At 52.8% G+C, this 22,016-nt stretch overlaps 1 protein-coding gene across 14 annotated transcripts in view; it reads right to left on the bottom strand.

Moving 5' to 3' along the window:
• The window catches only part of MED12 (mediator complex subunit 12), a 23,182-nt gene extending 2,159 nt beyond the window's left edge, over positions 1-21,023 (bottom strand). For 2 of the 14 annotated variants that reach the window (XR_007148946.1, XR_007148945.1), the window contains exons 1-41: positions 20,718-21,023; positions 20,083-20,187; positions 19,683-19,874; positions 19,387-19,546; positions 18,219-18,400; positions 17,921-18,031; positions 17,543-17,797; positions 17,033-17,179; positions 16,550-16,649; positions 16,289-16,425; positions 15,938-16,069; positions 15,209-15,335; positions 14,529-14,758; positions 13,990-14,070; positions 13,687-13,857; positions 13,339-13,483; positions 13,122-13,172; positions 12,669-12,787; positions 12,318-12,461; positions 11,675-11,838; positions 11,367-11,498; positions 10,717-10,944; positions 10,397-10,541; positions 10,104-10,224; positions 9,627-9,728; positions 9,408-9,521; positions 8,991-9,166; positions 8,627-8,815; positions 7,283-7,354; positions 6,694-6,827; positions 6,370-6,531; positions 5,745-5,856; positions 5,508-5,597; positions 4,914-5,023; positions 4,590-4,725; positions 4,160-4,321; positions 2,521-2,895; positions 2,141-2,291; positions 1,780-1,985; positions 1,537-1,614; positions 1,230-1,447 (exon numbers count right to left, since the gene is read on the bottom strand). Coding sequence is in view for 3 of the 14 variants with exons in the window: in XM_047843970.1 (XP_047699926.1) it covers positions 1,230-1,447; positions 1,537-1,614; positions 1,789-1,985; positions 2,141-2,291; positions 2,521-2,895; positions 4,160-4,321; positions 4,590-4,725; positions 4,914-5,023; positions 5,508-5,597; positions 5,745-5,856; positions 6,370-6,531; positions 6,694-6,827; positions 7,283-7,354; positions 8,627-8,806; positions 8,991-9,166; positions 9,408-9,521; positions 9,627-9,728; positions 10,104-10,224; positions 10,397-10,541; positions 10,717-10,944; positions 11,367-11,498; positions 11,675-11,838; positions 12,318-12,461; positions 12,669-12,787; positions 13,122-13,172; positions 13,339-13,483; positions 13,687-13,857; positions 13,990-14,070; positions 14,529-14,758; positions 15,209-15,335; positions 15,938-16,069; positions 16,289-16,425; positions 16,550-16,649; positions 17,033-17,179; positions 17,543-17,797; positions 17,921-18,031; positions 18,219-18,400; positions 19,387-19,546; positions 19,683-19,874; positions 20,083-20,187; positions 20,718-20,816 (6,047 nt within the window). In the remaining 11 variants the exon portion in view is untranslated. The remainder of the gene's footprint in view (positions 1-1,229; positions 1,448-1,536; positions 1,615-1,779; positions 1,986-2,140; positions 2,292-2,520; positions 2,896-4,159; positions 4,322-4,589; positions 4,726-4,913; positions 5,024-5,507; positions 5,598-5,744; positions 5,857-6,369; positions 6,532-6,693; positions 6,828-7,282; positions 7,355-8,626; positions 8,816-8,990; positions 9,167-9,407; positions 9,522-9,626; positions 9,729-10,103; positions 10,225-10,396; positions 10,542-10,716; positions 10,945-11,366; positions 11,499-11,674; positions 11,839-12,317; positions 12,462-12,668; positions 12,788-13,121; positions 13,173-13,338; positions 13,484-13,686; positions 13,858-13,989; positions 14,071-14,528; positions 14,759-15,208; positions 15,336-15,937; positions 16,070-16,288; positions 16,426-16,549; positions 16,650-17,032; positions 17,180-17,542; positions 17,798-17,920; positions 18,032-18,218; positions 18,401-19,386; positions 19,547-19,682; positions 19,875-20,082; positions 20,188-20,717) is intronic. The other 12 variants (XR_007148954.1, XR_007148955.1, XR_007148947.1 and 9 more) reach the window with 12 other exon arrangements.
• Positions 21,024-22,016: the final 993 nt, after the last annotated feature.

The following is a 22,016-nucleotide window of genomic DNA, read 5'->3' as shown; positions in this document are numbered from 1 at the left end:
ATGTCTCTGTTCATGCTATGTCCTCTATACCTGGACTCCACTTCCCGATCCTCCACTCAACAAATCCAAATCACAGCGATCCGTCAAAAGCCAACTCAAGGGGAGCTTGGGTGGCTCAGTCGGTCCAGCATCTGACTTTGGCTCAGGTCGTGATCTCATGGCTCGTGAGTTTGAGCCCCGCTGCTTGGGATTCTCTCTCTTCCCCTCTCTCTCCCCCTCCCCTGCTCTCTCTAAAAGAAATAAACTGAAAAACAAAAAAAGGCCAACTCAGATCTAACCCCCTTCGTGAAACTCTCTGATGACTCAGGCCCACGATGCCATGATCTCATACCTTCTCTGAATTCCCATGTACTTCACAGCACACGACTGCGCACCTGATTATCTCTCTCCTCATCGTGTTTTTTAAATGTTTTTCCGTGTCTCATCTTCCCAGCTAGACTAAAAATTCCCTGTGGTGAGGGACTTTGTATTTTCTAAAATCTCTACTCACCTTACCCCATCCCAGAGCAGTGCTGGCCACACTGGCCACACAGCGGGCAGCTGACACATATCAAATATTTATTTATTTATTTTTGAAAAAGAGAGAGAGAGAGAGAAGACAAGCAGGGGAGGGGCAGAGAGAGAGGGACACAGAGAATCTGAAGCAGGCTCCAGGCTCTGAGCTTTCAGCACAGACCCCAACATGGGGCTCGAACTCACAAACCGTAAGATCATGACCTGAGCTGAAGTCAGATGCTTAACCTACTGAGCCACCCAGGCGCCCCAATTGATACTTCTAAATTAAAGGACTTTTCCTCCAGTCCACTCCCCAGCATTCTAAATCCTAAGCTGCAAAGCCTCAAGACATAATTCCCATGTCTTAACTAAGGCGTGAGGAGCATTCAGCATGGTAGGAGGGCTGGTTGGCTAGCCTGTTCCAGTGTGGAACTGCTCTACTACTGGCTTGATGACTCCTTACCACACAGTACATCTAAGAACCCAGGATCTTTCCTCATCATAGTTGTGTGAATGATTTCCCCTCTCTGGGCCTTGAAGAAATATCGGGCAAGTGGATGTGAGACTATTGGTCAGCAGGGTCCCTTCCAGCTCCAGCATTTCGCGGCCAGGTAAGTGTTCTTCGCCTTTCTGAATGTTCTGACTAGTCCCGTCACCTCCTGGCATGGGTTTTCCCATTTCAGATGCTCCCTGTCATCTCAGTGTGTCTCCATGGCCCCCACTGCCCTGGGTACCTTTGAGTGGAGGTCAGCCCATGTCCGTAGGTTGGGGCCTGCTGGTGCACATAGCCACTGGGCCGCTGTTGCAGGTGGCGAGTAGGATCTACAAGAGTAGGATTGGTAGAAGGGTGGGTGCTCTGATAAGGCTGGCTGGAGTAGCTGGGGGGCACCATGGTACCTGCGGGGCCTGCGTGTTGCTGCAATCCCACATGAGAAACATAAGGAGTATAGCCCTGCAGAGAAGGACAGAGGGGGTCAGGGCCAAGAGTGTGCACAGCAGCCTGCCTTAAGGCCCCTGGCTTGTCACCCTCTGTGCCCTCACCTGGGAGGTCTGCAAACCGTAGGAAGAGCTGGGAGTCATCTGATGGACAGATGATTGTCCCAACATCCCCTGACTCTGCTAAAAGGAAAAAGGAGACAAACTCAAACTCAGGAAATGCTTTCCGCCATCTCGTTTCTCCTATCTCCCACTCTGGAAGTCCTTGTGAAGATCCCATGTGTGTCCTCAGTCCCGTGACCCTCAAAAGCCCCTCTCCCTGACGGCCCTCCCTACTGCCCCTCTCACTATCTTTGCCTGGAGCTGTTGGCGAAGGCGCTGTCCTTGGGGCACCGCGGGCTGCTGCTGTCGGTAGACAGATGTCTTGTAGGAGGAGGGTTCTAGTCCCATGACTCCAGTCATGGCCGTGGGCATCACTCCCGGGTAAGGTGGTCGGGTTGACAGCTTCTGCATTGGTAATCGCACAGGGCGGTACGGGTCCACACGAGGGCCACCTGGAAAGGGAAGTGGGCTGACCTCTCTAGGCTCCTCATCCCCCTTCATCCCCTGCTCGGTGTCCAGGTCATCCACAGATCCTCACAGATGTGGCATCTTCCCTCAGGCAGGAGGAACGTTCGGGTAACCCTCCGTCCTAGGGGCTGGCACTCACCTGCCGGCAGCGGCTGGTTCTGGGTGTACAGGCCTATGGAGCCCTGCCTGTAGCTAAGGTGGGATATGGATCCAGGGTTCGCATGGTGCAGGAGGTCTGGAGGCACTGTCACACCATACGGGCCGCTCCTTCCTGGGCCCATTCCATAGTCCTGTGTGAACAGCAGAGGACGAGGGTGAGTGGACCGCAGCGGGGTGGGGTGGGGTAAGGGGTATCCGGGGTCAAGAGGAGCTAGACCCATGTGGCTAATCTTCTTAATTCCAATGGCACCTCATCCCCACCTCCCTACTCCCACCCCCAGGAATCAGAAACTGTACAGAATCACGGAGAGAGGGGGGCTGTGGAAGAAGCGTAACAGGAGAGTGGGGGGCCGTGCTAACCTCTGTCTTGGCGGCTGGCTGGCTGCGTTTCTTGCCCTTGGTGGACTTCTTCTTGCGTTCCTCGGTACTAGGTGGAGCGGCCCCAGGTTTGTCAGTTTTGGGGGGCTCTGGAGCCTTTTTCTCAGGCTCGAGCAGGGTGGGAGCAGGGGGCTCCTCATCTTCCGGTGGCAGTGGCAGTGGTTCCAGGTAATAGGCACGGGGCCGGGGCCTCAGATGCGTGTGGTAGAGCAGCAAGCGCTGCTGTTCCTCTCCTCGGGCTACTCGCCGGTCGACCCGGACTGTTCCAAACCAGCCCCAAGAGAGTGGCGCTGATGGCTTCAAGCCTTCAAAAAGATCCCAGGGAGAGATCTTTTGTTTGGTGGAAACCTGTAGACCCTGCTCCAGAAAATGAGAAACAGTGAGCTGCTGAGACCTGGAAAACAGAAGATAGACCTTGAGGACTGGTAAGAGAGGGGGAAATGTCTGTTGGCAGCAAAAGAAGAAAAAAGTTAGGGGTAGATTCAGGGGAGGCGGTGAGAGAAAAGACAGCCGGACACGGATATATATATATACCAGCACACATGCACACTCATGGGGAAGACAGAGAGGAGGGGAGAGGGCGATGGGCAGGGGCAACAGAGACAGACACCGACACTCAGAGGAAGACACGGTCAGAAACAGGAAGGTGGTGAGAGACTAAAGACAGGCAAAGACAGAAGCAGAGACAGGGAGACAGAGAAAAACAGGAAGAGAGAGACAAAAAAGTGAGTGAAGAGACACAGAGAAAAGCAAAGTGAGAATCAGGCAGAGAGAGAGAGAGAAAGAGAGAGAGGGAGGGAGAGAGAGAGAGGGAGAGAGACTCAGAAAGACAGATGGGCCGGGAAAAGAAATGAAGACAATGTATATATGACTGGGTTGGACTGTAGATTTCAGACTCTGCATCCTCCTTCCCCTCTCTCTCTCTGCTCTCCACAATGATTACGGTTACTCAACAAATACTGCAACTGACAGAGGGTACAGAGAAAGTTGTGCAGAGATGGGTGGGTAGGGGCAGAGGAGTGCAGGGATAAAACAGATATGGCAGTTGGCCAGATGGGCGGGGTACAGGCAAGGGTGGAGGCGGCCAGGAGGCAGGTGGGGCAGAGGAAAGAGGAAGACAGGGTGCTGGGAAATGGGTGGTACGTCAAAAGGTGGGTGGGGATGGTGGGCAGAGGTGAAGGGAGAGACTGAGGAAAGAGGATGAGACTCCCAAGATGGGGAGCAGAAATGTACAAAAAGTTCAGTGATCATGGGACGCCTGGATGGCCCAATCAGTTAAGTGTCTGACTCTTGACTTCAGCTCACGTCATGATCTCATAGTTGGTGAGTTTGAGCCCCGCATTGGGCTCTGCGTTGACAGTATGGAGCCTGCTTGGGATTCTCTGTCTCCCTGTCTCTCTGCCCCTCCCTGCTCACAGATACCCTCTCTCAAAAAAATAAAGAAACATTAAAAAAGAAATTGAGTGATAAGCTGAACACCCCTGAGATGGCTCCCACCAGCAGAGCCCGATGGATTCCCTGGCCTGATGAGCCTGTCGCAGCCACAAGGTTAATGCAGGGAAAGTTCTTTCCCAGAGGGGGAAAAAGGCTGGTGTGGGGATGGGAGGAAAATGGAACGTGCCTCCTTCTTGAAGATGGAATCGAAGCCGGCAATCTTGTTGCCCTTGGTGTCAATAAGGGAGCCTTGTGGCTCACATGTGATGACATCTCGGGTCTGTTTGGGCAGTGGCAGCAGCTGGCGAACTTTTTCCAGACTGTCCGACTGGCGCTCCCCCAACTCTTTCTGCGGGCAGAGAAAGATGGGATGAGAGCTCAAGGACATGGAAAAAGAGGGATTAGAAGTCTCTGGGGAGAGCCCAGAACCTGGCAGGAAAAAGACACAGAGCAAACCGTCGCCATACAAATACCAACGAGAAAGTGGACGTCAAAGGGGAGGGTGGGCGGCTCTGGCCAGGACGAAGTCCCTGAGGCTACTCGACACCCCCAGAGTCAGGGGACAGGGAGCCCAGATCCCAGTCCCCTCAAGCCTCGCCCTGGCCTCCTCTACTCACCCGCAGCTTCTTCACCAGGTTCATGTAGGCGCGTTTGTTTTCCTCCATGCTGCCTTGAGAGATGCTAGACATGTCCGCAGCCAGGGTCCCATTGATGAGCACGCTCAGCATGTCCAACACGGTGGTGAAGAGCTCGCTGTGATGAGAAGTCAGGGAGAAAACCCGAGAAGGAGAGAAGCTAAGACACAGACCAGGGCCTCAGGGTGGGACGCGAGTGGGGACACCTACACGGATCGCAGCGGGTCGGCGGGTCGTGCACCTGGGGTGGGGGAAGGGAGTTCCTCTCGGGTAAAAAACTGAAAGGAGGGGGTGGGGATGCTTTACTTGTTGGACTGCATGTCGACAGTGCCGCTGATGATGATCTCCAGGAGCAGCACAGCCCACTCCGTGGTCTGCTGGGTGCTGCGCTGCACCGTGTCAAACATGCCCCCCACCTGCCAGGGTCACAAGTCAGTCAGATGGCTCAGGGGCAAAGGATAGCATTCAGGGAAAGCTTACATTAGAACCTGGCTTGGTTGTGACTTAGGACACATTAGGCCATGGTCCAGCTGTAGTTATGATTTGTTACGTGATTTCAGGCCAATGACTCAGTTCTTGACACCTCTGGGCCTCGGTTTCCTGACTTCTAAAATGATGGGAGCTGGACGAAAGGATGTCCAGAATCCCATTCAGCGTTCCACAGTGGGTTTCTAGGGCTTAGTATCCAGAATCTGGGACACCGAGGCAGGGTCCCTGTAAGGATCCAGTCCCTCAACCACTTTTAGGTCCTGCATCCTTAAGAGGGACAAGTTAATACTTGAAGACCCAGAAGAACTTGGGCCCTCCATCTCTGTGCCCACCCTCCCCCAGGCAGGGGGCTTCTTTGCGGTGTAATTCTAGTGCTACCCGCTTCTTTCTTGTCCCCGGCTGCCTTCTCACCAGGTTGAGCCGCAGCTTGAGCGCCTCGTGCATTAGCTGCTTTGGTTTGCAGTCATCTAAGTACTGGTCATCTCGCCAATTATTCACAATCTGAGACAGAAACAAGGATAACACATGGCTCAGGGATCTTCTTGCTTCCATCCCCAAACACCCAAGGCATTGATGAGAAAGTATCGAAGGTTCCTGGTGCACCTTCTCTGCCCTCCCGCCCAGCTCTGCAGTCCCAGAGACCTGTACCTGGTGCACCTGGCTGTAGAGGGAGGTGAGGAGTCCCTCACGCTGCTCATCTTGCCCTTTCAGACATGTCAGCACCAGGGATAAGAAGGGCTGCTGGCTCAACAGGGACATGCTGGAGAAGGGAGGAAAAGAAAAAGAACGGGGGGCACCTGGGTGGCTCAGTTGGTTAAGTGCCTGATTTTGGTTCAGGTCATGATCTCTCGGTTCGCGAGTTCGAGTCCCATGTGGGGCTCTGTGCCGACAGCTCGAAGCCTGGAGCCTGCTTCGGATTCTGTGTCTCCCTCTCTCTCTCTCTGCCCCTCCCCTGCTCACACTCTGTCTGTCTCTCTAGAAAATAAATAAACATTAAAAAAAAAAAGAAAAAGAAAAAGAGAAAGAGAAAGAAAAAGAACGGGACCATGGGATAGAAGTCAGGAAACTTCCAACCCTAACACTCCAAGCCCCAAACTCCACTCTCCTAAGTTCTAGCTTCTTGCTCAACCATGCCCACCTCCTACCCTCTGGTTTTCCACTCTTCTGTGGTTTTTATTCCCACCCCTCTGTCCCAACTCCTCACAACTTTTCTTCTTCCCTGGGCCTGCCTCCTCTCCTGTCTACCCCTCAATTCCAGTCCCCTCTGCTTTACCTCTTCTGCTTTTGGCGATCGCGTTCTTTGCGGGAAGAGGACCCCAGATGCTGACCCTTCTCCAATTCCTCCCCAGCAGCCTTTAACACATGCCCCTGGACTGAGGTGGGCAGTTTGGCAATGAGGGGGGCCACCAGCCATACACCGGAGCGCTCGAGAGAGCTAGAAGACAGACGGAGTACACAGGGTTCCAGAGGAGTCAGGCAAGGGATGGGACATTCCATCTTTGAGGGACATGCCTAGTAGCTCCATGAGGCTGAAATAATTTACGCTACCAGAAGAAAAACCCATACGGGGAGGGTTCCTAACACGTTTCTACCCAACCTGAGCACAGGCTTGGTCTTGCTGCTGCTAGGCATGTTGCTTGCAGTGTTTCCAGAAGACGACCCTGTCTCTGCCGACTGTTGGAAAACCTCGATTGTGGCCTTAGCGATGTTCTCTAAGAGGGAGTTCATCTCCTGGGGAGGGTAAAAGGCACAGGGGTGCTAAATAGTGACTGGGGATGAATGGAAAACAGATGATAGGAGGGATAGGAGGTGAGGGCAGAGAAAGGCATTGGGAGGGTAACAGGAGGGTAGAGACACAACTCTGCTGGGAGCTGTGCCCTTCAGCACCTCCGTATTTCTCCAATTAACCACTGTCTATTCCTTGTATGCCTCCTTACCGTTGTGACCACAGAAACAGCCTCCACCACCGCCGCCACCATCAACCTTCCCCCACAGCTCAGAGCCCCAACCCTCCCGACCCATTTCCCTATTCATCGGCCCCATGCGTCAGCCATCTTCCCACACTCTCTTATGTCTCCCAGCTCAAGAACCCAAGGGCAGGACACAGGTTCTTCTATGGTAGCCCACCTCCCTGGCACATGGAGCTGGACATGAGCATGGGAAAGAGGGTGCCGGGCACCACTCACATTGTTAGGGGTCTGCTTGATCATCAGCTGCAGTTCCAAGGAAGACTGGCGCATGGTCCACTGGTCCAAGTTCTGTGACAGAGACACCACCCCCACACTAAGTCACCACTGACACCCCCAGCTATTATCACCCCGAGGCCAGTTCCTGATCTCTCATAACCTTGAGACACATATGCCTACGAGTCTGAAAGGAACCTCTGCGTCCCAGTCTTTGGGAAAGACTGCACCGAAATGATCCAAGATGGTTGAAAACCCTATCCTATTTCAATTTGTTTTATGTTTGTATTTTATTTTTGAGAGAGAGAGAGACAGAGCATGAGTGGGGGAGGGGCAGAGAGAGAGGGAGACACAGAATCTGAAGCAGGCTCCAGGCTCTCAGTTGTGGGCACAGAGTCCCACGCAGGGCTCAAACCCATGAGTCGCGAGATCATGACCTGAGCTGAAGTCGGATGTTTAACCAACGGAGCCACCCAGGCGCCCCGAAAATCCTATCCTATTTCAAAAGCGGTTCGAGAAAGGCTTCACATCTCTCTCCAGTCTCCTGTTCCAGAGCCTCACATTCCTTAGCATCAGGAAGTTCTGCCTAACGCTTGCCCTAAATCCTTGATGTGAAAGTTGAAGCCTGCTTCTCCTGTTTTAAACGAGCTGCTCAAAGTCCTTTACAGACCCGAAGGCTACTGTGAGTTAATCTCTCTTTGACATTATCTCCTCTGGGTTGAAAAGACCTCATTCCTTTAGCTCTTCCTACCTAATGGCTTTACTTTCCCACCCCTCAGTTACCCACATGTCTGAAGCAGTACGGCAAGGCAGAAAGGGCACAGGGACACCTGGGTTCCCATGCTGAGTCTAAACTTACTAGTGTGGGACCTTGGGCAAACTATTTAACCTCTTCAAGCCTCGGTCTGTCCCCTCATTGGTCAAACACAGCTACTCCTACCTACTTTACAGGGTTGTATGAATTAAACGAGAAAATGTGCACAGAGGGCTGAGCACGATACTCGGCATGAAGCAGACAGTAACTGGGAGCTATTCAGTAGTACTCGTGTTAGTTACCGAGCCGCCAGATGAGTGAGGCCCAAAACTAGGCTTCCCAGATGTCATGCCTCCCACTGATAAGCTATGGTCCCACTCCAGGTAGCTGTGCCCTCACCCGACAGTTTACTCCAGAGTCTAAACCATACGAGCTTGACTTCTAAACCCATGTCGGGGCTCACCACCTTTTGCCCACATCCTTGTTCACCTTCCTACTTGACTCCTTCCCTCTTTTTCTCTCAGGGTTCCCATTGTTTCACCCCAGGCCCGGGCCCCACTGCTTCCTCTAAGACCCCCATCACCTTGGCCTACCTGGAGAATACGCTTAATGCGTTGCCGCTGGGGGTTTTCCCCATCCTCGTTGTCCAGTAATCGATGTGGGTAGCAGATGAGCTGCATGAGGCGCTGAGCCTGGGCGCTACTCAACACCGGGTCTTGTAGGTCATTGCTGTCTTCACACAGTGATTTAAGGCAACGTTCTCCTACCCATTCCTGAAGAAGCTGATAATCAGGGGACTGGGGCAACCAGTGAGTGGGGTAAGGAGTAAGGGGGGGAACGGGCTGGGGTTTGGTGAGGGACACGACGTATGGCAGGAAGGTGGCATGATGGTGGCTGGAAACAGGACTATATTGTATCAAGGCACTTAGGAGGTATGGGGGGGAAGGTGAGACTGACCTGTTGGCAGATGCTGCGTAGCACGTACTTGGCATAGACATCCAGACTGGCTGTCTCCACAGAGATGTTGCGGCCACCCTGCCTCCGACTGCCACTGCCCCCTCCTCCCTCCTCCTCTGGAAGTTCTTCTGTTCCTCCTGTCACAGTGAAGCCTGAGCCCTTCAGTTCCGCATCCCCTGTGGTTCACGGGCAGGAGATAGGGAGGGCAGAGTGAGATCTGAACACAGTGTAGAGACCCACCCCGAACCCAACTCCCCAAATCCTGCCCTACAGGACAGAAATATACTTCCCTCCCTCCTCGCCTCCCCCAAAGGGCAGAGAGACCACCTTCAGGAGAGAGAAAGACTGTCCTTTGTAGTTTAGCTGGCACTCCACCCTACACACACTTCTGGCACCACTCCCTTCCTACCCCCATACCAAGTACAAACACAGCCTTGAGAACAGCAAACACAGCTCCATCCACTATGCGGTTCTGGGAGGCAGCCAGCAGGTGGCGGTCACAGGAGGACCGGATTCCTACGGTAGGCTTGTCTGCGGAGGGAGCTCAAATCAGGGGAAGCAAAAGTAGAAATGGCAGGGGGTGGGGTAGCCGAGCTTTCTATTGCCCTGACGCCAACTCAGATCCGGGTCACTTACTCCCATCTGACTGGCAAGGATTGAGTTGAGGTGTCTTGAAAAGGTGGAGGAGGATGCGGCAGGTAAGCCGAGCCCCCGGCTCAGAGTCCTGTTCGCTGCAAGCTAAAAAAAGGAAAACAGAGCCAATTGGACAGGGTGAAGGCAGACCGTAAGTGGTTTTGTGGGCGGTGAGGGCCTGAGAGGGAAGATGAGGTCACGCAAAAGGAGAAATAACCAGATAATGCTGGAGGAGAGGTAGAGAGGCGAACTGTCTTGCAGTAAAAGGGGAGTACCTCGCAAGGTCAAAAAAAAAAACTGGAAAGATCAGGGCAGCCGACACCGGGTTAGAAAGAGGCCGCTCCCAGCCTGAGACACACCACAGGACTGGCCTCTGGTGAAAGCAGGGAGCCCCGCACCAAACAACGAGAAACGGGGCCATCGAATGCATAGTAAAACTTGGGGTCCAGAAATTCTAGGGGTTACGGATTGGCAGTTCACCAGCATTAAGGAGTGAAGGGATGGCAGCACAGCGAATCAGATCCTCGAGGAGCAAACACTGGCGAGCGATGAGGATGGCGACAAAGGTAGCCAGTGAGTCGTGAAAAGACAGGTCACTAACCTGGAGGAAAAAGCAGATGGACACCCCGGACTCAGTGTGCAGACAGGGCGCCAACTCAAAATGGTACGCCTCCACTTGATAGCTCTGCCCCCCTACTACCTTGATTACTGTGACCGGTCCCCTGCCCTGGTAACAGTTCCGTGCCCCAGCAGGACCCCGGCCCAAGTCTCACATCCACATTGCAGAGAAGGTCGTTGAAACCACAAGTGCCATTGTTAGAGGAGCAGCACAGGGCCTTAAGAACTCCTAGCCATTCGGCACTCAGTGACTTGCAATAGCCGGTCAGCTCCGCACACAGGATTGCGATGTCATTCACCCTGGGGAGAAGTACAAATGCCCTCAGGAAAGCCCTTGTTCCACAAAACCTCAGACTCATTAACTTTTCATCGCCACCCCAGCAATAACCAAGGTTGCAGTACCTCCCAGGCATCTCATCCCTCCCAATATCAGGCAGGAGCACGGTGCCCGTTCCTCACTCAGTACGCCCCATACCTATCGGGATCATGGTGCCCCACACAGACGTGCATAAGGGCATTGCAGACAAAGCTGTAGCGGTTAGCAGGGTTCTCACTAAGACTCTTGCCTAGCCCCGTGTATGTGAAGGTGTGAGCTGCAGGGTTCTCCAGAGTGTCGATCATGAACTCGGGTGCCCAGCGCATGTTGGATTCTGATGGCTCCACGTTGCAGTAGATAGTGTTCTTCACCTTGGAGCAGAAGTCGCTGCGGTGGGGGAGAGAAAGGAGATAGTAGTATCGAAGAGGATCTGGTGAGGTAGTGGGGATGGTCGGGAGAGGGAAGGAAAGAAAAAAAGTGAGGGACCAGCGACCTTGGGACAACAAAAAGGGAGATGGGACAAAGCAGATGGGTCAGGAAAGGGCCTCAGGGAGAGTAAGGCGCAGGGGCCTCTGCAGGCAGGGAGGAGGACTGTGGGCCCCGCAGAGATGGGCTGGAGGCCAGGCTGATAAGGAAGAGAAGGAGGCAGGCCTACTTTTAGGAACCAAGAACTTGTGGAGGACACAGTTCCCAAATGGCCCTGCAGCGACAGCAGGGTCCCGGGCTGTGCTCTGCTCCTGAGTTGAGTGGTAACAGAAAGGAGATGGGACAGGGTCCTGCTCTCCACTCTCACCTCCCACCTCTCTTACCTGAAGAGCTCCCCAAATTTGCTCTTTAAATGGCTACAGGAGGTGTACAGATCATAGAGATAAGCAAGGATACAGCGTTCTGCAGAGGAGCCATCTGACCGGTTCATCCCATGCTTCACTACACCACACAGCCTGTCACGAGGGAGCAAGGTCAGGAGGTTCAGCAGGTGGTGTGCACGGGCCAAGGCACAAAGGTCCCACACACGGATGGGCTCAAGGCTCTTGGCAACCTTCTCGCCCTGTCCACCCAAACGGCATGCACTTCCCCACAGTGAGAGCCCCCCACGTTCTGCCGAAGCCCTGCTTACCCCTCAAAGACCTGTGCCATCTGGTCCTGGTTGAGGATAAGGCAGGCGTGATAGTGCCGCAGGACAGCCACAATGCACAGGCACAGGCTGGTAGTGTAGCTGCCCACCAGATCCGAGGATTTGAGCAGCAGCTCGGCCTCAACTACGCTCAGTTCATTCAGCAGCTAGCAGAGTGAGTGTGGGGGGTGGGGGAGAGGAAAAAATGAGAAGAGGCCCTACATGGTATAGGTAACCCCTCCTTCCTGCTAGGACACTGCCAAGGCAGGCCTGGGCCCCTTCCTGCTGGAGTTGCCTCAGTCTAGAAGAGCTCTGTTGCCATATGCCACTGTCCTTTATTCTACTAATGACACAAACCGCATCAATGATCTAACCAGTCTCTAGGATACAATTCTATGAACTCTGCAGTGGGAGAACAGTCTGTGCCCAACGCTCTAATCCATCTTCTAGGCCTCCCTGCGGATCACTTGAGCCTCTATTCCTGCCTTCTTAGCTCATATTCCACTTCACCTTCCAGCCCCCACCACTCTAGCCTTTCTGCCCCTCCAAGTAGCCCCAGGATACCGGCTTGAGCCTCTACTCCTGACCTGGTGGCCCTATCCGGCACAGACTCCTTCCTCCACCCCCGCCTCCACCACTTCCCCACCTGAATGGCAAAGTCGATGAGGCCACTGATGCTGAGTGAATATTCCATGAGGTCGAAGATGAACTGCACATGCTGCACCAGAGGCAAGTGGTATGACATGCCAAGGGCAAAGCTCGTGATCTGCTCCAGAACATTCCGGGAGACCTGATAAGGGCAGTGTGAGTGAGACGGGAGTGGAGAGAGGTGGGAAGAACCAGGAAAGCAAGAAAGGATGGTGGTGGAAGGGGATGAGACCGGGAGGCTTAGCCTGCCGGCGGGAGGGAGGGGGTGGGGGGGGCAAAAAGATAAGGAGGAAAGGAAAACAGGGCAGGACGCCAGAATGTGGGAAGGGGGCTGGACTTAGGCCCACACCTGAGCTGTGACCTGGTGTTGGTCATAATGTGAGAGGTGCTGGAACTTAGCAAAGATATCTTCAGCAGTGGGGAAGGCTTCAGGCCGGTTGCGCCTCCGCTTCTGCCCGTCCTCCCCACCTGAGGGGACAGTTGAAACGGACCAGTCAGGACAGGGAAGATAACTAGTTGACTGGGGGTAGGGAGGGGGGTATGGAGAGAAGGCTACAGGTGAGGGGAGGGAGGGACAGGGGAAGGAAGGGAGGGAGGAAGGGTGTGAGGGAAGAAAGGAGAAGGGAAGGGAAGGGAGGGTCAAGGAGGGGTTCGGGGAGGGATAAAGGGAAGGGGACAGTGAAGCAAAGGTTTCGAGGACCACAGGCTACGTGGACCTTAGAGGCATACATACAGGGAGGTGCTAGGTCGAGGGAGGGAAGGGAGAGGGAGGGCGGGCAGTATGGGGCTTACTGTGAGGTACCTAAGAATGTCAGGTCTCCAGGATTCAGAGGCACAATAGGAGCAAGCTGGTCTGCAGAGGGGGGGAATGAGGGGGGAAGTTTCAAAAGGACTAGAGCTCTCAGGAGACTCTAAGAGACAGGACATTGGGACATGACTGGGGGTTCCCTGTGCTGGGGAAGGGGAGACTGACTAGGGCACTCTTTTGGGGAGAGCTGTTCAAGGAGCCTCAAACCCACCAGTTTCCGCTGTCCCCTTGCGGTTCAGAACCTTCAGGATATCCTTGGTTATTTTCTTGATGGCATGGCGGGCATCATCTCGCTGCTTTCCCACCCCAAACAGTACGACCAACCGCTGGTTGCACTCATGGCTGCATGACTCCTCCTGCATCCCAGCAGCACCGTCAGACTCCAGCATGGATCTCTTGCCCTCCTCTTAAAAGCATGCTCCATGCCCCTCAGCACCCCAGTGCTCCAGTCCTTCCCAGAACACCACACCCTCAGGACCAGCTCCAACCCCTCGGCACACTGCTTGGACAGAAACCTGGGCTCAAAATGGATGGTCTCAAGGTGCTTGGGGAACGGTACCTGGGGGATGGGAAAGTGTGTGGCGTACTGCACGTGCCGCGGCTGGTCATAAAGAACCCCGAGGGTCCCTTCTATCTTCTCCTTGGGTGGGGGCTTCACCTCCTTCTCAACATCTGGTTTCTCAGGGGACGGACTGCCCTTCCCCTCACAGGGCATAGTAGGGGAGAACAACTAAGATAAGGCAAAAGGGCAGAACATTTAGAAGAAAAAAGGGGGCAAGGGGCATAAAGAAACTCCCCAAAGAGGTGTAACAGGAGGACCTCAGGAGCTGAATTCTTCTACACAGGGATCTAACTAACTTACTGAGAAATCAGGCTTCTCCATGTCCTCAAAGAGCACACTGGAACTAGGGTCAATGTCCATAGATTCCGAGAGCCCTGGGTCCTGAGGGCACAGAATATAAGCAAGGTTGCTTTAGCCCCAGGGAGCTGCTCCCCACCATCTAGAAAAGTTGACAGGTAAGTTGGAGAGAGGAGACCATGTTGGGAAAAGCAATGGCTCTGTGCTCAAGCTTTTGATGGGTCACACAAGCGCCATGGGCCATTGCCTTCAGCTTTAAAATGGGTGCAGGCACCTGGGTAGCTCATTCAGTTAAGCTTCCGGCTTCGGCTCAGGTCATGATGTCGCGGCTCATGAGTTCATGAGTTCCAGCCCCGCGTCAGGCTCTGTGCTGACAGCTCAGAGCCTGGAGTCTGCTTCAGATTCTGTATGAGAGGGCTTTGCCAGCCCCAAAGCACTAAGCAAACACTACCCTCGCTATTAGGTAAGAGATTCGCAGAGGACACTGGGAACCAGATGGGAATGTCAGAAGAAACTGGCTAGCGCAGGCACAGCCCACTCACCTCCAGCTTGCTACTGCTGCTGCCCTCAGCCTCCTTGCGCTCAGAGTCATCAGCGGGGTCATCAAAGGGAGAGGGGGGCCGGGGACCAGGGGCTCCAAAGGCAAGGTCCCCTCGGGAGATGAGAGTGCAGGTATACATGTTGTGGGAGAAAACATCATGTCGAATCAGTTCACAGAACAGCAGTACCAAGTTAAAGAACTCCACTCGTTCACTCTCACTTCGGGGGTCCGCTGCAGGGAGGGAATGAGAAAAAAGGAATTGAGATCACAAGAGATGGGTAGCAAGGGAGAGAAACACACCTAAGGCACAGTGTTCCCAGAGTACCTGAGATAGGCAGGAGGAATTATCCCCCCAAAAAAGAAACACCCCGAAACTGTTGAGGGACAGAGCACAGTTGGTTACCACCCCCTCCTGCCCCACACCCCATCTTGGAAAGGAATACAGTATCCTTGCTGCTATTTATATGTGAAAATGCTTCCATCGTATGTTCTTGTTTTTATTCTATTTCTTTATTCCATTAAACTGTAAGATGATCAAAGACTAGAATTATGTCCAAAAATTGTTCTGCATAAAGCCCAAGACAGAAATATATACCAGAAACCCTTAGTTATGCTTCCTGGTGACAGTGGTGGGTAAGTGGGTCTAGGCAGAGGTAACCAGAGAGTGGCAGGGGTCCATACTCAGCATGGGAGCCTGGGTATCCAGAAACTGCAGGAGGACATCCTGGAAAATGGGAGCACTGGGAGCCGAAAGGGAGCCAGAGGCAATGGAACCCTTCTCATCTGCAGCTTCTGATTCTCCACAACGCTGTAAGATGAGAGAACAAACCATAGCATTGCTTTTGACCTGGGTCTTTACTTCTCCACGTGTAATGCACGAACTACCACCTGTTTTGCCTCCACCCCAAGCTTTTCACTCCCATCTCTGCTTTGACCTCCATTTTCATTCCTGCCTCCCAACTGAAGCTTTGACTGCTTCCCTAACTCTAGCACCAATCTACTCCTTTCTATTTTGTCCTTATGTCCTCAACTTTCCCTTTAGATTCCCTACCACTTCTTTATTCCCACAACTTTATTTTTTTAATGTTTATGGATTTTTGAGAGAGAGAGAGAGACAGAGAGAGAGAGAAAGAAATGGTGCACAAGTGTGGGGGGGAGGGGCGGAGAGAGAGGGAGACAGGATCCGAAGAGGGCTGCCCGTTGACAGCAGAGAGCCCAATGTGGGGGCTCAAACTCACGAACCATGAGATCGTGACCTGAGCCACAGTTGGATGCTTAACCGACTGAGCCACCCAGGCGCCCCTATTCCCACATCTTTAATTTGGGTTCCACTACCAGCTCAGTTGGTCTCCAGCCCCAGTTGCCCCTGCCCCATCAGCCAATCGCATTCTCTTATCTCTGTCCTCTAACCTCAGCCTCAATCTCGGCCTGTCTCTTCTCCAGCAGCTTGGCGACCACCATAGCACGATGCCGACCAGAACGTTTGCAGCTGACAGCCCACTCACACAGTAATGATACTACGGCATCATCATCGGAAGAGATCTGGAGACCAAAAGGAGTTGGGGGTGAGTAAGGTAGGGCTGAGGATAAAGAACCAAGCTCCACTTTCTTCAAGACTGGGCCCCATCTTAACACCATCCTAGGCCCGGTAAGATAGTCTCTTCGGACATCCCTGGTCTTGGTGCCCCTCCATGTCTTCCCCTCATATACACTGCTGCTCTTACAATGCTTTTTTCTCCTTCTGTTCCCCTTCTCGCTTACCTCATGCCCATCCTTGCTAGGTCCCAATCCAAAGATTCGGTTGCAAAGGGAGTCAAGAGAGTTGCTGAAGTCAGAGCGCTCAAAACTATGGCTGTCCAACACTTCCAAAGTATGGAGCACCCGTCCAATGGTGAAGCCTCAGGAGGAAAAGTGGTAAAGGGGCCTTAACTAGAGACCCGATGCATTCCAACTCTCAGATCTGTATGTCCTTACCATTCTTTCCTCAAACATCCTTCTTTCTATCTGTCCTCTGGCACCCACCTGCAGTAGCTTCCTGGCACTTATCAAAAGACCAGCGAACCTCAACTGCCTGTCCTCGCTCCTTGATCTGCTGTTCAATCTCACGCAACTTTGCACGGACCTGCGACATGGAAAAGGAAGGCTTTAAAGATGCACCAAGGCATGCATAAGGCCAGGGCCCAGGCTAAGAGAATAGCACCAGACTCCGAGTCATTATTTCTTTTGGTTTTTTTTTTTAAGTTTATTTATTCTGAGAGAGTGTGTGTGTGTGAGTGGGGGGGGGGTGCAGAGAGAGAGGGAGAGAGAGAATCGCAAGTAGAATCCCATTTGTGCTGATAGCGCAGAGCCCGACGCAGGGCTCGATCTCACAAACCATGAGACCATGACCTAAGCCCAGATCAAGAGTCAGACGCTTAACAGACTGAGCCACCCAGGCACCCCCAAGTCACTACTGCTGAAGGAGCAATTCACCTTCACATCCCAATCCAGGAGTACCAAGCTTACCTGCTGAGTAAAGGCACTGTTGCCCTCTGGCATGGGCAGGTTGGAGGGGGCAATAGGCAGGTGGTCAAGTGGTGAGCCAGTCTTAATGCGGCTATCAGTCAGTGAGTAGTGCCAAACCAAGGCACTAGGACAACACAGGAGGATGGTCTGCCAGACAGGAACAGCTAAGTCAAACTCAGTTACCATGTCTGTGTCTCCAGAATCCCATTATAAGAGCCAACCCTTAGGTTTCAGATCCAATGTTATTCTGAGCCCTGAGAGTAGTACCATTCCATCTCTGAGCCCCTCCCCTCATCTACTCTCCTAAAAGGCTTTGGGCGTACTATTTCATCCCGGGAAGAAACTAACTGAAAAGGAACCAGCACCCCATGAATGAAAAGCAGCAATCCCCACACAAGTACCCGGTGCCTGCTTTCACCTCCAATTTAGAATCCCCCTGTTCTCCAGGACAAACACCCAAATCTTCTCAGAATGCTTCTCCCTACTTCCTTGGGCCCACCCAGTACCTACCTGAAGGATACAGCTGAGGCCAAAAACCAGGGGCCGGTGCTGAGGGCACATCAGCAGGTCACTAAAGGGTGTAGAGGGTGTGCTGCTAGTTGGGGGCTGAGGAGTGGGGGTGGTGGGCAGTGTGCTTGTCGTCTGAGCAGACATAACGTGGGAGGAGTGACTGCTCACACCATCCAGTTGCAAGGCCAGTCTCCGGGTACAGAAGTAGGCAAGGCGGCGGGAGAGGTATGCAGACTGAACAAATTCCCCCGAGTACTGTGAAGACATGCCGATCAAAACCCCTAGTTCTCCCCATGGGACATGGCACTCACATTTTATTCCTCCTCCTCCAAGCCTCCCTAGACGCCCCCACCCCGCCCCGCAAATCCCAGGCCTTACTCGAAGCAGCAGGGGCAGCAGAAGTTTAAGCAACTCATCTTCTCCTGGGCGGATTTTCTCAAAACACTCAAGTACCCAGGTCAGGAACTCATGTCTGTCCAGCATTCCATCCTATGAATGCAAGGGGTGGGAAGAGTATCCATGTACCCAGGGACTATTAGAGCTAAGGCAGATAAAGTAAATGAAAGGAGGAAAAGAACCACGGCTGGGGCAAACTGGCAGGCAGATTCCGTCCTACAATGGCAGAATGTGAAGCCAGGCTCCACCAAGGGCTTGCACGACATGCCCTTCTTCCTACCTGAAACATGAACATGGCCAGCTTCTCGTTGTAGTCCCACTGCCGGATTGCCACCTCTACATCATGGGGCAAGGGCCCTATAGTGGAACCACAGCCCCCACTGCCTGCAGGCCCTGGCCGGTAGTATTCAGCCATCTTTTGCAGCTGCTCCCATAAGTACTTGGTGATGATCTGAGTCCACTCTAGGAGAAAGATGGGAAAAGGGCTATTTTATACCCTCTCTCCCCTTAGGACATCTTCTGTCTCCCCTGCCCCCCAGCACCCACACCCCCAATTACCATACTTCTAAAATCGTATTCATCCTCTTAGGCTCTGGTCGAATGCCACCTTCCTAAAGCCTTCCCAGGTGTCCCCAGAAGAAAGTAATCTTTCTGGGGCACCTGGGTGACTCAGTTGGTTAAGCATCCGAGTCTTGGTTTCGGCTCAGGCCGTGATCTCGCAGTTTGTGAGTTCCAGCCCTATGCTGGGCTCCAAGCTGACAGCGCAGAGCCTGCTTGGGGTTCTCTCTCTCCTTCTCTCTCTGCCCTTCCCCTGCTCACTCTCTCTGTCTCTCTCTCAAAATAAATAAACTTAAAAAAATTTTAAGTAATCTTTCTGTCCACTGAAGTCTCAAAAAACCTTCTTTCTCTTTTGACAAATATATATACTGTATATATACATACACACACACTTCCTACATATAATTATGTGACTCACACATATGCCTTACCATCCTTACCCGATTATAAGCATCCTAAGGGCAGGAATAAGGTACCGGTCATCTTGATAGCCCAGTACATGCACACAGTGGATAGTCAAGATACCTAATGTTTACCGAGTGAATGCAAGATACAGCAGAAGCAAGGAATACAGGGGCGCCTGGGTGGCTCAGTTGGTTAAGTGTCCGACTCCTGATTTCAGCTCAGGTCATGATCTCACAATTCATGGGACCAAGCCCCATGTCGGGCTTGTGCTCACAGCACAAAGCCTGCTTGGGATTCTCTTTTTCCCTCTCTCTTTGCCCCTCCCCCGCTCATGTGCGTGCTCTCTCTCAAAATAAATAAACTTACAAAATAGTTAAAAAAAAAAAAGAAACAAGAAATACAGAGGAGGAAGGGGAATGATTCCAAGCATCTATCACTCCTTGATGTGATAGGTGGTGGGACCCCTGGTATTAGGAGTTACTCACCCATGAAGGGGTCAATGACATGTCTCTTCTTAACCTTGGTCTCACTGATTGCTGCATAGTAGGCACAGGTCATCTTAATGAGCCAGGCAGCCCGCATCACAGGCACTGTGTATTTGGCTAAGTACCCAAACACTTCTTCCTTTTTACTGAAAATGGGGACCTGGATGGACATCGTAAATAGTGAGACCTCTATTACCTCCACAAGCTGGTACCCACATAGCTTAATCTGAGAATAGGATGGTACTTCGTACCCATGCTCCTAACCTTGGCCTGAAGAAGACAAAACAGTACCTCACCTTTTTGGCTAGTTGTGTGAGTGGCTTGGTGCCAGCCAGGTCAGTGAACCAGGTGTTAATGGCACTCTGTGATCGCGCAGTCACCAGCCAGAAGTTGTCCTTTTGGTTCACTTGGGGCTTCCTGCGACCAGTGTCGGGGAGGGTGTTACAGCGTAACTTCTCTGCAATGATACTGCTGAAGTTGGAACTGATCTGAGGGAATAAAAGTATACGTCAGGGTGGGAAAGAAGGGGCAGAGGGGTGGTCATGCCTTTGATGGGCAAATGCCAATGTGGCAGCATTAGGTTACGAAGGAAACCTCAGCCATTTAGGTCATCCCTTCAGGTCTTCCTAACCCAGGGCCTTTGCTCCCTCTCAGATTCTTCCAGCCTTTTCCCCCAGCCTGGCAGGGTTGTCTCACCTTGGCAGGATTGAAGTTGACGTTCTTGGCACTGCCATGTTCATCCCCAGAGACGGCAGGCTGGTTATTGAAACCTTGTTTTACATTCAAGGCCGTCAGTTCATCCTGAGGCAGGAAAACGTCATTTTAGCTTTTTTTCCCCCTTGGGGGTGGTGGTGGTGGGAGAGGAGGGCAGGAGAAGAGAAGGGAACAACGGGGGAAAAAAAGGTAGGAGGAGGATTCTGAGTAGAACAGATTGTTATTTAAAGCTAGGCCCTTATATTCATTTGGACCCCACCCTCACCCCCACAGCCACTAAGATTTCCAATCACCCAGCGCTCTCTCAACATCACTCTTCCTTGTGAGCTTGCGAACAGCTGCAGCTCACCAAGCTGCCTCAGACAACTTTCTGAGGTGTGTGTGTGTGGAAGGGGGCGCCTCCAGCGTGGCCCCTACATCATTCCCTGTTCACACCCGGGAACCCACCCCCACCACCCAGGTCGCACTCTCCCACACCAGCCCACTTTACTCTTACCCCTTTTGGGACTTTGGCTCTCACCAAACCGCCCCGCCCCCCCTTCCCCAAACCATCAACGCTTCCTCTTATGCCGATCGCTTGCCTCAGGCCCCTCCAGAGCCCCGATTTTTGAACGCACCTCCTTCTGTTTGGGATCTTGAGGGTACACATCGGGAGGCCCCAGCCGCGGCCGCTTCAGGGGCCGGTGTTCGTAGCTCAAGATCCCGAAGGCCGCCATCTTGCCCAGCCCGTAGCGCCAGAGGCGCCAGCCGGGGCCGGCGGAAGGGGGAGGGGGAGAGGGAACCGAAAAGGGGGGCGGCGGTTGGGAGGACGGCAGCCGAGAGACAACAGGGGGCACGTTAGAAACTCTCGATCGTTGCCGGAAACTACCGAGGGGAACCGAGGGACGCTGGGAACCGTCGGACAATACCGACTGCAGCGGGGGCGGGGCCCAGCCTGGCGTGGGGCGGAGCTCCGCGGCCGCGGAGCATTTGGGCCCGCGCGGCTCAAGATCGATTTCATTCCCCAAGTATCTGCGAAACGTCCTCGAGCCGCGCAGTGTGCCGCGGGGTGCGACCCCTTGAGGCGGGAGGCGGCCGCCGCGCCGAGCTCTAGCTGGAACTGGGTTCCCCATGCCTCACGCAGTTCTTGGCTTGGAATCGGTGCTCAAGGGTATTTGCATTGGTGAGGAACTCTGCCTTCTTAGTAAAAACCACTTCTTCGTTTCTGAGTTTATGCATCTGAAAAATGGGTGTACTGTTCCCTCCTTCAAAGGCTATTGTGAAGATTAGAAACTGTTTGCATAAGAAAGCACCTATTAAAACCCTGGAAGGCCAGCTCTAATCCCTCAAGGTCGTTAGGTTCTGGCACTGAGGTTCTTAACATTTTCTGGTGGGCAACTCCTTTAAGATGCTGATAGACGCTATGGCCCTTCTTCCCAGAAAAATGCAGAGGTGTACAAAATGTTACCTACTTTCCAGGGAGATTTTTAGAGCCCTTTAAAGCTTATTGATGCATCCCCTAAGTGTCCATGAACTCCAGGTTGAGAAGAACACTCGCTCTATCGAAAGAGGCACCTACTAAGTGTCAGATACTTTCCAGACATCATCTCCTTTAATCTGCAAACAGCCCCACTGTTAGGGATTGTAATTGTCTCCATCTTGTGGATGAGGAAGCTGATTTTTCAAAGAGTAAAATTTCACTTGTGCGATATTATCCAGGTACTGAGTAACAGAGCTGAGACTAAGATGTCTCCTTGACTCTTGGGCCAGTACCCTTTCTGCAATGGCATCGCCCGTTAAAAGACAGAGTGCTATAATAAAACTCACAGACAACAATTAAAAAAAATAAAACTAGCAAATAAATAAAAGTAACACTAACAAAATGCTATTGAAGCACAGTAGAAAGACAATATTATTTCTGACTGGGGAGAGGAGAA

The sequence above is a fragment of the Prionailurus viverrinus genome, chromosome X (genome assembly GCF_022837055.1).
Source record: "Prionailurus viverrinus isolate Anna chromosome X, UM_Priviv_1.0, whole genome shotgun sequence".
NCBI lineage: Eukaryota > Metazoa > Chordata > Mammalia > Carnivora > Felidae > Prionailurus > Prionailurus viverrinus.
The sequence above is the reverse complement of the archived record's forward strand: the minus strand, read 5'-3'. Positions and strand labels throughout refer to the sequence as shown.